At 51.5% G+C, this 12,458-nt stretch overlaps 1 protein-coding gene across 2 annotated transcripts in view; it reads left to right on the top strand.

Moving 5' to 3' along the window:
- The window catches only part of MVB12B (multivesicular body subunit 12B), a 182,613-nt gene that overhangs the window by 148,631 nt on the left and 21,524 nt on the right, over positions 1–12,458 (top strand). For both annotated transcript variants that reach the window (XM_055271063.2, XM_055271064.2), the window contains exons 8-9: positions 9,445–9,500; positions 12,052–12,111. In XM_055271063.2, the coding sequence (XP_055127038.1) occupies positions 9,445–9,500; positions 12,052–12,111 (116 nt within the window). The remainder of the gene's footprint in view (positions 1–9,444; positions 9,501–12,051; positions 12,112–12,458) is intronic.

Raw genomic sequence — 12,458 nt, 5'->3', positions numbered from 1 at the left:
TCACCAGCATCTCTGCAAGTACTTTGAGGTACTGTTACCCGAGTTCACTTAACACCGCTTGACAACTTTAAGCAGATAACAATTGAAATGCTGGTAATGGAGTCTTTTTTTTTTTTTAATTTTTACATTTTTACCACATGACTTTATGACTCTCTTTATCAAGCGTGTTGAAATTAATCCATGTGTTGATTGGAGTATTTCCTCATCCCTGCTGCGTATTGACACGTTGGGGAGGGATAAGGGTTGGCGGCTCTGAACAGCTAGGTATTCCGGGGCAATGGGTGGTCCTAAGTCCGCAGCCCTTGAAGTTGGTCAGTGGTGAGTTTGTGTTGAGCCTGCAGAAGTCTGAGGTGTGTGTTTGGAGGGGAGAATCAAGGGATGGCTCTGGAGGACTGCCTTGGCAGGTAAAATTATAGTTCCCATACGAAGGGAGGATGCAGGAGCTATAATCCCTTATCGTTGCCAGGCAAAGTTCCTACAGATTCATGGCAGAGCTGTCTGTGCAAGCAGGAATCCAATTTTATGTCTAAACAAATGCAGCATGCAGATTGGACTGACTGCTTCCCCGAGACTAGCAAAGACAGGCATTCAGGTCAGCTAGCAAAAAAAAAAAAAAAAAAAACCCACCACCCCCTTTTTCCTTCTTTAAAATAGGAGGTGGGATTAATACAGTAGCAGATTAGAGCTTTATTTGTTTAAACCTTGCAGAATCTGTAAGCATTCACAATCCCCTTGACTTGTAGTGCCTGATTGTAAAAAGAACAGTTGAATGAGCTCATTGTTTTCTGGGTTTTTTCTTTAATGTATTTTACAAACACTCTGGTGACAGGCCTGACACGCTGATTTCTATGTACTCGCACTTCAGTTTGGGATTACAGCATTAATAACAGAGTTCCATGCATCATGCCATTTTTAAGCATGATCGTTATGATAAAGGGCATATACTTAATTACAGGCCTGCTTAATTACAGCTCTGTTGAAGCTCGTTTGTTTAGGAGAATGCTAATTGTGCCACAGAGCCAGCGGCACATCCTTGCTTTCATTTGCTGGAGGTAGCTTGATGCTGTGGATCAGCATTTTGTTAAAACTGCCACCAAAAATAAAAAAATTTTTTAAAAAACAACAAGAAGAAGAAAGCACTGGCCTAGTACTGAAAGGAAACCTGCCCCAGCACATGGCTTTTGGTAAGAGCAGAAGCCAGGGTTAGGTGACCAGCCCTCCCTACACGGTGGGTGCTTTATCTCTGTTGTCTTATTTCATTTTTCTTAACCCTCACTGCAGCCCGCAGAGACAGCTGTAGTATTATGTCCACCTTACAGACAGGGCAAGTAAGGCTCAGAGAGGTGGGGTAGCCTGTGCACAGCCGCACGTCTGCACCTGCTGAGCTGCAGCAAAAACTCAGGTCTGCCAAGCTCCAAGCCCCTCCTTCCCTGCCATAGCCCCCCATAGCCCCATTGCAGGTTACACTCTGGGTTTGAATCCTGGCTCCAGCCAAGCCTCATAACTCCTCTAAGCCTTGCAAGTGGTGTATTAGTTCATTCTTGCATTACTATAAAGAAATACCTGAGACTGGGTAATTTATAAGAAAAGAGGTTTAATTGACTTATGGTTCTGCAGGCTGTACAGGAAGCATGGCAACATTTGCTTCTGGGGAGCCCTCAGGAAGCTTCCAATCATGGTGGAGGTAAATCCAGAACAGGCTCATCACATGGCCAGAGCAGGAGCAAGAAAGCCACAGAGAGGAAGGTGCCACACGCCTTTAAACAACCAGATCTCGCGAGGACTCATTCGCTATCACAAGGACAGCACCAAGGGGATGCTGCTAAACCATCCACAAGATGTCCTCTCCCCACATAACTCAATCATCTCCCGCCAGGCCCCCCCTCCAATACCGGGGATTACAACTGGACATGAGATTTGGGTGGGGACACAGATTCAAACCACGTTAAGTAGTAATGTTGAGGTTTGAGTTATTTGATGCATGTTCACCACCTTGTGTATGGGCAGTAAGCACGGATTCCCTTTCCTTTTCTATTTTGTAGAACTGGGCTTGGGGAGAACTTCTTTACCTCCCAGGTTTGTTGTGGGTGGGGGGCTTTGTCATGGCACACTGAGAGCTCCAGGGCCTGGAGAGAGGGCCGCTGTATACCTAGGTGTCGTCTTTGGCTCTGCCAAGGAAAGGGCAGGTGCTGTCTCTGCATGTGGGTTGTGACTGCAGACTGGTCAGGCAGTGTCGGCGGGGGAAGCCCCATCCAAGCCCTTAGGCTGCATGGGAGGGGCAGGTCAGGGGTGAAAATGTGTGTCTCATTCCCAGCTCTGTCTCTATCCAGCTCCTCAAACAGCATGTCACCCTGCATGGGACTCAGAAATAGACTAAATGCTAGAACATCACAGTCTCTCTGCTCTAAAATAATAACAAAGACAAAATGCTGGTTTCAGCTAGGGAAAAAGAAAGGAAGGAAGTAAACGTGGCTCCCCAGGAGAAGCCAGGAAGGAGATGATTCATGAACATTCTTTTGGAACGCATGAAGAATGCATGCCGTTGATTTTAAGAATTATGTTTTGCAAACCTCTAGGTATTTTAAAATATGAAAAGGCTACCCAGATGAGAGGAGACATGGATGTTATGGAATTAAGAGGGGATTTAGCAGTCCCACAGATCAGCTTTCTACCCAACACACAAAATCCCTCCCTAGCTCCCCAGCAGGTCGCTGTCGGCGTCTAGCCCCTTATGCTGTGACCACCATGAAAACATGTGCAGACATTTGCTAATGTTCACCTCAAGTCTTCTCTTATCTGAACTCCCACTTTTGGTGCAGTTCTCATGTGCTGGACACCATACGGGGCTCTGGGGGTGCTGGGCAGGGTGCTAGGATGAACAGAAATGAACAGGATTGTGCCTTCCTGGGCCATCGAACCTGATGGCTGCTTCTCCTTTCCCTCACGTGGTCTGGCTTCAGGTTCCCTCACCACTCTGGCCTCCTTGAAGGCCCCCGGGATGACCCTCTGGGAAGGTGGTCCTGGCTCTGAGTGCCCCACTCAAGCTCCAAGTAGACCAGGGTGAGTGACTCCTCATCCATGCACCAGGACTGCGGCACTGTAACCTTATGATGCTCCATTTAAATAGTCAGATCACGTCATTGAGTTAGTCACCTACAGCCGCCTTCTTTCCTGTTTCCTGCTGTTATTCCACGCCTCTTCCATTCCATCCAACACAGTTGGGTTTTTGGACCTACACTACGAGACTCTTCACGGGTCTCTAGTGAACTCCTTCCATTACATTTGGCCCACGATCACAACTTTTTGAGACTTTACTGGTTTTCACTCTGTTATCTGGTTTATAGACTGCCCACCTCGGCTTCCCATCAGGCATGCATTAGATGAGCATACCCTGTGTGTCTTCATTTGAGTCACTGATCATGCCCTGGGCACCTTTCACAGGGGTCACTCAAGGTTATCATTGGTCTCTTAATCAGCTTCTTGAATGTGTGGTTCAACAAGTTATGGATTCTGCTAACCTCCACAGTAGCCAGCTGTATTTATCCATCTTGTGTACATAGATAACATGAGAAAATTTGTAAGATGCTTTGCTGAAATCCATATTATTTCAGCCTGCTTTAATCTTTGATATACTAGACTTTCTAAAATAAGTGGGATTTGGTGGGCAGATTATCTGCTTAGCAGAGTCTTGCTGGTCCTGGTGGCACTTGCGTCTCTTTGGAGCCTCCCTGTGCTGGTGAGAGGGGCACTGTGAGAGCCCCGCTCCTCTCGATTCAGCTCCCACTGTGAGCTTCAGCCCATGGGATCCTATCACCTCCTCTTTCTTTCCTCTGATTTTGTTAAAATCTGTTTTCTAGGCCATGTGTGGTGGCTCACACCTGTGATCCCAACACTTTGGGAAGTCGGGCTGGGAAAGTCACTTGAGGCCAGAAGTTCGAGACCAGCCTGGACAGCATAGTGAGACCCCCATCTCTACAAAAAATAAAAGTCTGTTTTCTAGAAGAACATAGGGAGCATCTGACTATGCCCCTCCTTCTGCCATGAACTCTCAGATGGTGGTGGTCTGTCCTGAGGCTCCTGTCTCTGTCGCTTGACCAGACAGCTCCTCCTTGCAGTCAGGATTAGGTCGGAGCAGGTCTCCTCATCTCTGCTGCTGGTCCAGTCAGGAGCGTGTGGGCCGAGGGGTGGAGCGAGGCCGTCAAAGTCCTGAGGGCCCCCCTTGCTGCTGCCTCTTCCGCCTCAGACATTTCAGGAATGCGTCTTCCTTCCCTCCCAGTGGCTGCTGTGGGGCATCCCGCAATGATCTTACATCTCATCTTTGCCTCCTCACTAAGGTGTTACCGCTGAGCCTACCTGAGGGCCAGAAGGTGCCCTCACCCAGACACCTCGACGCCTTCATGTGGAGCAGGTTGGCCATGGGCCCCACCAACTCCCCAGGGTGCCCCAGACGGTCTGGGAGGGAGGGCTTCACCTCTGGAGGGCAGGTGTGAAGAGGGCCTGCAGATGAACGGGAAGTGCCTCTGAGGGACTTCAGGGCCCACTGGGAGGCGGGGTGAGCACCCTGCCCGCTCCCTGCAGTCTCTCAGTGGCTAAGTGAGGGCCTTGTCCTAATCATATGTGGGTGCGTGTATGCATATGCATACGTATGCACTTACAATGGAAATATATAATTTATACCTTACATATTATATATACAAAATGTAAATCTGCCAGGCATGGTGGCTCACGCCTGTAATCCCAACACTTTGGGAGGCTGAGGCGGGCGGATCACGAAGTCAGGAGATTGAGACCATCCTGGCTAACACAGTGAAACCCTGTCTCTACTAAAAATACAAAAAAAATTAGCCAGGTATGGTGGCGGGTGCCTGTAGTCCCAGCTACTTGGGAGGCTGAGGCAGGAGAATGACGTGAACCCGGGAGGAGAAGCTTGCAGTGAGCCAAGATCGCACCACTGCACTCCAGCCTGGGCGACAGAGCGAGACTCTGTCTCAAAAAAAAAAAAAAAAAAATGTAAATCTATAATCTATGAAAAGGTATATTTTTACATAATATATGTGATATATATATATTTGTGTGTTAGGCTGTTCTTATGTTGCTATAAAGGAATACCTGAGACTGGGTCATTGATAAAGAACAGAGATTGAATTGGCTCTTGGCCCATGGTTCTACAGGCTGTGCAGGAATCATGGCACTGGCATCTGCTTCTTGGGAAGCCCCAGGAAGCTTCCAGCCATGGTGGAAGGTGAAGGGAGAACAGGCGTATCACATGGCCAGAGCAGGAGTGAGAGAGAGGGCCAGGGGAGGTGCCATGCACTTAACCAGATCTCGTGAGAATCACTACCATGAGAACAGCACCAAGCCATGAGGGATCCACCGCCGTGACCCAAATGCCTCCCACCAGGTCTTATCTCCAACATTGGGGATTACATTTTAACATGAGACTTGTCAGGGACATACATCTAAACTATGTCAATATATATACAAAAAAAATGCTATTTGTACCATCTGTTTTCATACTGCTATGAAGAAATACCTAAGACTTCATAATGTATAAAGAAAGAGAGGTTTAATGGACTCACAGTTCCACATGGCTGGGGAGACCTCACAATCATGGCAGAAGGCAAAGGAGGAGCAGAGGCATGTCTTACATGGCAGCAGGCAAGACAGCATGTGCAGGGGAAACTCCCCTTTATAAAACCATTAGATCTCATGAGACTTACTCATAAGAATAGCATGGCAAAAACCCGCCCCCATGATTCAATTACCTCCCACTGGGTCCCTCCCACAACTCATGGGGATTATAGGAGCTACAATTCAAGATGATATTTGGGTGGGGACATAGCCAAACCATATCAACAAGTTACTTTTTTCTCCTTGATTTGTATTTAAAGCCCTCAACTCAAAGCAGCCAGTCTGGGCAAACCCATTCTTCCTCATCTCCTCTGCTGACTAGCAAGGCAAGAGTGCAGCATGACAGGAGGCCTGGCTGCTGTGGTCAGAAAGCCAGGCTTACGGGACCACCTGTTTTCTAGATCCTTCTCTTTCAAAGACATGACCATCAGCTGGAAGGAGAAAGAAACACACGCTCCTTGTGGGAGCAGGGAGAAACTGCTTAATGGATGAGGGGTTTGGCTTTGGAGCAATGGAAATGTTTTGGAACTAGATGGAGGTGGTGATCGCACACCATTGTGAATGTTCTAAACGCCACTGATTGTTCACTTTAACATGGTTAATTTTATATGAATTTTTTAAAACATTTCCCTCCCTGCTTAGATCTTCCCAGTTCCTAGAAGTGATTCCCAGGCTTCTTCCATCCATGGCTTTCATCTCCAGCAGCAGCAGGCGGGGGTGGCAGTGAGCAGGGTCCCCAGGTCCTGAGAGAGGTTAGGCACTTGCCCCAGGCTGGAGCCCCCTGCCCAGTTCCCCAGATCCCCGTGCATGGAACAGCAGCCCTCCCTGTCCAGTACAGCCCCTGAGCCTCCAGGCCCTGCCCCTGGGCTGGGGACCTGGAATGCAGAGGTGACTCGCACATGCACCTACCAGAAGAGAAGAGGAGACACGGGCCTGGCCAGACCCCGGGGAGGGCCTCGGGGAAGGTGTGCTGCAGGAGAGGCACTCAGAAGACTGGAAAGGACAGTTGAGGCACAGGCATAGAAGGAGGAAGGGATGGGTAAGCCGGGAAGAGGGTCAGGTACAAGGGGCCAGAGCCTTCAATGCCAGTCGAGACCCCCATCTTGGAAATCCTGCCCTTCTCTGTCCATTGGAGGCACAGGCAGTACCGACAGCCTCTGACTAGGGAGGCCTCCCATGGGAGGAGCCCCCCTTCCTCTCTGCCACCCCCAGTACTTTCCAGCCCCCTCAGTTCCTGGTGTAATCAGGTCTTTGCACATCCCCTTACCACCTTTGTAACACACAGGATCCCTAGACATACAGTGACATGTAGATAGAAACAACTGTCACCAGTGAGAGGCAGTTCTTCACCCCCAAATACTAATAAGGTCTTTAAAACATCAGAGGCAGAAAGCCTAGGGAATGAATGGCGAGTGGGTTCTGCAGGGGAGCGATTGCCAGGGCCTATGCACAGTACCTGGGCGTGCAGGGAGGACTCTGCTGTGGACCCTGCTGTCTGTCTAGCAGGCAGGAGAAGCCGTGGAAGAGGTGGGTGTGGGCAGAGAGCAGGAACATGACGGGTGAAGAGTGGGCTTCTGGACTTTACTGGGGAGGTCAAGTAGCCTGTACTATCCAGAGCTTTGGGGCCACTGCTGCCTACCTTTGTGACCCCAGCAAGCACCGACTTCTCAGAGCCTCTACTACCCAACCTCAAATGATCAGAAGTATTACGAGTGCCCGGCCCATCTCAGCAGCACTGGGAAGGGCATGGAAGTCAGGTCGGGCAGACGGTGGCGGGAGCTGGCACACCTCTTCCTGGATATCCGGTGGGACTCGACTCTGCCCCTCTCTAGAAGGCTTTGTGGCTCTTCGAGGCTCCTTTATTCATTGCTGAACTTTTTCATCTGTGAAGCTGCACACACACATAGGTACTCAGAGTTCACGTGCAGGTCTGCACACGGGATGTACTGAACGAGATTGAGGCCTGAATGCGGGATGTACTGAATGAGATTGTTTGGGGCCTTCCCCTCACCCCACTTTCTGGGGAGAAGTGTTGCCTATTCGGGCCATTTGTCCTGTCTCTTCCGGCAGCTCACAGCAGGTTGCCAAGCACCACCTGAAATGGGAGAAGGCCCCTGACCAGGAGTCTCTGTCTAAGTCCGGCAGCCACACTGGACAGCGGCCCTTCTAAGAGAGGAGGGTGCAGGGAATGCAGCGACTGCCGCCACTTGTGCTATGTCTTTTTCTTCATGCTGATCCAAGAAGGTTTCGTTTCTTTCCTTCCCTAAAATAAAGCGTGAGCAGAGTTCTGTGATGTTTTATTCCTGTATAAACATAGCATGAGCCATTCGGCTTTTCTTGCTGATTGCGAGGATCTGTCCCAGGTTTCTTCTCTTATGTCCTTTCCTCTTGCTTTGCTGCTTTCTGCTTCTGCTACTTTTCTTTGTTAGGACTGAGAAAGAAAAATATGACCACTGAAGGTTCCAGAGAAGTCATCATTCCCGGAAACACTGGGGGAAGCAAAGATTGTTGGTCCCGGGAGCGCACTGCCCAACGCTGCCCCCACACTCTACCTGGCTTCCATGGTGCTCACTCCATTTCTCCCTGAAACCACAATTTACTGCATAGCCACCACCTCAGTGTGCGGCCACCCCTGACTTCGGGGCTCCGCGTCCCTGCGCTCATGACCAGGCCCCTTAGAACTGCGGCTGCATGTTCCCGACTCTTCCCAGACCTAAGGAAGAAGCTGACACTGGAGAGGCCCCTACCACTGTCCCAGCAGCCACATGGCTGCCGCATTGGCTCTGTGAATGCCGGTATCACGTCTTGTCCAGTGTGACCTGTTCCTCAATGTGGCAGGATTTCCAGTCCTGGTGTGGCACCAGAGTCCTCCTCTCTGAGGTTATAATTCGTAGAGAAGCACTCACGGAGGCACACCCTGGGTCATTTTTGTCCGTGTGCTTTTGACAGCGATCCCCTGGGACAGGGTGGAGGGAGGGGCGGCCACAGAAAAGGAACTATGCCCCTGGGCCCCTGGTTTCTCCATCGTTGCGTCCCCGTTCCATGCCCTTTTTCTCGCGTCCTGTTAAAATTGAGCACACTGGTGAGCCTCGAGTCAGCCCTTGACGCCCTGGGTCTGAGTGACTGAGAGTCAGCGACAGCCACTCTTGCCCCCACCTGCCAAGCACCCGCTCTGTGCCAGCGCTGGCCAGGCGCCCCACACACTCCACTTCTGATGCACAGGCACCCTGTCATGTAGGCGGCGCTATCTTTTTAAATGTGACTTCAGTTTTTCGTCTTTCAACTTCAGTTGCTCATCTGCAGTCAGCAGCTGGGATTTGAACCCAGCCAATCTGACTCCTGAGCTCCTGTCTCTTCCCACTTAGACTTTCCCTGGAGCCCAGCAGCACCTTAGAGCATGTCTAATGCACGTGCTCACTACCTTCATCTCATTGCAGCCTGTCCCTGCCAGCTGTGTCACCTTCATCCGGCTGCCAGCCCCTGGTGACTCTCCCGTTACAGATCAGAGACCAGACTCCAGGGGTGGAGAGTGGGGGTTCTAGCCCAGCCGCTCTCTGCTCCTAGAGCTCTTGTCTACACAACTGCCTGGTGCTCAGGGGATGATGAGGCGCCTGCCTCTCTCAGTACGTTGTGTGTCCCAGCAGCAGGGGTGGGACCTGTCCTCTTTCACAGCTCCTGCACATCTGTGCTGGATGTCACCTGGCTCCATCCAGTGACGGATTCATATTCTCTGTTTCAACATCTTCAGTTGCTGGACAACTAAACGCCATCTTCAATACCTTTAATGCCATCTTTTTTTTTCTTCTTTTGCAGCAATGGATGGTGTGCCTTTTATGATTTCAGAGAAGTTTTCTTGTGTTCCAGAAAGTGTAAGTTTTATGCATGATCGCCCTTCCCCTCTGCCACCCCCTAGCCTGAGGTCCCTCCATCCTGATTTACATGGCACGCAGGGCTGTTCTGGCAGCACTTACGCTCTTTCTCCTACGGGAATCTTGTCTGCCTGTGTGTCCTCTCTCCCGCTGGAAGCTGAACCCCGCAACCCAGTGACCGGAACTCCTGAGGTTGGGGGTGGGTCGTGTGCATCTCTGGCCCTATCAGCCAGTGCCCCATGTAGTAGATGTTGGAAAAATGAAGAAAACAACAGCTGGGGGATGGGAAAGTAGCAAGAGGCTGTCGACAAGCTCAGGTGCACCCAGCCTTTGCCATGCCGCACGTGATTAACCCGACCTGAGCTTCCCTGGTTGTGAATGTTCTTTGTCTCCCAAATCCAACTTAGTAAGTTTTGTTCGTTCTTACTTAAGGATGACAATTTCCTGTAGAAAGGAGGCTGCCTCGTTTTCCCATTGTCATAGCTGCATTCTGCGCTCTGACACGGGGGCCGCCATGCAGATGTGGTGCCTCTAGCTGTGGTCTCCTGCCCACGCCAGTCCAGCATGGGCCGCACCATCCACATCAGCACTCTGGCACAGGCCAGGCTCACGCCATCTTTTTATCAGAGGGAGCGAGGGAGCTGGCTGCGACCGAAGGCCGACTTCAGACTGTGAGGGGCGGCCACCCTGCATGGCAGTGGGGTGTCTGCCTCTCACTGCTAGGGTCGGCCCTCCAATGGCGCCAGCCCCCGAGGTGGCAGTGGCCCCCTCCCAGCTGCGCAGGCTTGCCCCACGCTGGCTCAGCAAACCCGTTTCTGGTTTTGATCCTTTCTGCAGAAGTTGGCCTTGAGTAGCTAATAAACATGAAGGCCCCAGCTTGGGCACAGCTAAAGAATCCTTCAGTGTTTTTCTTGGATCCAGCTTAAAACCACCCGGCTTGCGATTTGACCTGCTCTGTAGTTTCCATTTTCGTGAAATAGAATAGGCCTCCTCTGAACCCTTCTGGTAAGCAGCTTAATCTTGAAAAATGCTCGTGACGTGACATTCGGAGCTCCAGTAACTTCAGCCGACTCCACGGGGCCGCGTTGCCATGGCGACGCTGGCTCCTCTCCCGCCGTTCCCTGGGAGAGGCTGCTCTGTCCTCACCAGCTCCAGTTGGGAGAATTTAGTGGGGTGGTTAGAGCCTAATGACACAGCAGCTGCACCTCTGCTGGGTCCCGGGCATCGCGGGCAGGCGGCCCCGCTCTCGCGTCCCTCGTTCTGGCAGCACAGAGAGCACCACACTGTTCCATGGCTACTGGCAGAGCAACCGCGAGCGGAATGTGTGACTCGGTGGCCCCGTCCCAAGATCGCCCTCGCGAATGTGCTGCTGCCGGGCGCTGCCGCCTCGGCCACGGCTCCAAGGACACACACCCAGCCAGGCCTGGTGCCCTGCGCTCCCTGCTTTTCTCAGTGCAGCGCCCCGCAGCCCGGCCACGGGGGCCGCCGCTTTTAATGGATGAGGGAATGAGGAAGGGATTTAACCCGCAGCTGCCTCGCCAGGAGGCGCTGAGACTGGTTTTGAGTCTGGGTCCTCAGACTCCAGAGCCGGCCTCGCAGGAAACCCCTGCTGGCTTCGCGGAGGCTCCAGCTCCACTCCCATCCCTGAGCTACCGCCCTTCAGGACCATGAGGGCCCTGGGGTTCTGTCAAAGGCCCTCAGGTTTAGCCTGGGCCCCAGGAGGCTGGGCCAGGGACCCCTCTGGGGAACACAGAACACTCATGTGCCCAGCAGGGACTCAGACCGGGAGCTACATGGACTGGACGCCCTCTGCCCTCCGAGCCTCTGAGTCCAGGCTTCTGTGGGCCTCTAGCTCACTCACTGCCATGTGTATTTGATTTTTCATGCTGTCTGTTGAAAAGCCAGCATTTTTTTTAAGTCTCCAATCTTCATGAAATTATAAAAACTCTCATTAATATGCAATGTTATCATTTTTTCCACATCGATTTCTCAAACGATAATTGATGGGCAGTTGTTTCATTTACCTGGCATTTCCAAAGACTTAGAATCCCCCCAGCTCCTACCCTGGATTCCCCTAAGGAACTCTTCCTCCCTGGAGTTCCTTAAACCTCCTGCCTTACCCAGACACAGTGGCTGGGCGGCCTCTGGGGAGAGCTTGGGCACCTCCGGTTTATAGCTGCAGCGAGAAAGAGCAAACCTTGCCTGCGTGTTCTGCTGGCAGGGGGAGAAGACAGGTGAAGCAGGCCAGCCACGGTCAGTCTTCCAGGAGACCTGGGTCCCCCTGGGTGCCACAGACCACAACTAGGCAAAGGTCCCACAGCACAGGGGCCAGCGCCTTGAGGGCCACATTCCTGCAGCAGGCTCTATCGTCACTTCTCCTGCCACCCCCACGCATGACCGAGAGTCCCACTGACTGTCCTCCTGTGGAAAGTGGGTAGAGAAACGCTAGATCACACCGTGGCTTGAGGTGTTACCATTGTCATGCATAAAAGTAAGTGTGGGAGGAGCATTTTCCAGCTATTTAAAACGGCAACTTCATCTGTGTTTTCAGATGCAGCCCTTTGATCTCCTGGGAATCACCATCAAATCTCTAGCAGAAATCGAAAAAGAGGTAAGCAAGCCGTCAGGGCAGGGGAGGGCAGGCCTGGGCCATTGCCTGCACACCAGCGTCTCTCGTGTTTCCCTAGGGATCCACTCCAAGAGAGAGACAGGTAGAGGTGTTCCGTTCTCTTCTAAAACACTTTCGTTTTGCCCAAATGTGTTTCTTAGATAAAGCAACTCAATTCTAATGTATTTCCTCCTTCCAGTCAAATATGACCCCCATCTTGTCTTTTCTAAGTCAGAATGTTTTATGTGACAGACGGAGCCTCAGTTCTCCTTTTTTAAAAGAAGTCTCAGCTTTGGGAAGGTGGAGGTTGGAGGACAGGCACCAGGTTGACTTTTCTTCCTCCGTTTGTT

Source organism: Symphalangus syndactylus, chromosome 3, assembly GCF_028878055.3.
Source record: "Symphalangus syndactylus isolate Jambi chromosome 3, NHGRI_mSymSyn1-v2.1_pri, whole genome shotgun sequence".
Classification (NCBI taxonomy): domain Eukaryota; kingdom Metazoa; phylum Chordata; class Mammalia; order Primates; family Hylobatidae; genus Symphalangus; species Symphalangus syndactylus.
The sequence above is the reverse complement of the archived record's forward strand: the minus strand, read 5'-3'. Positions and strand labels throughout refer to the sequence as shown.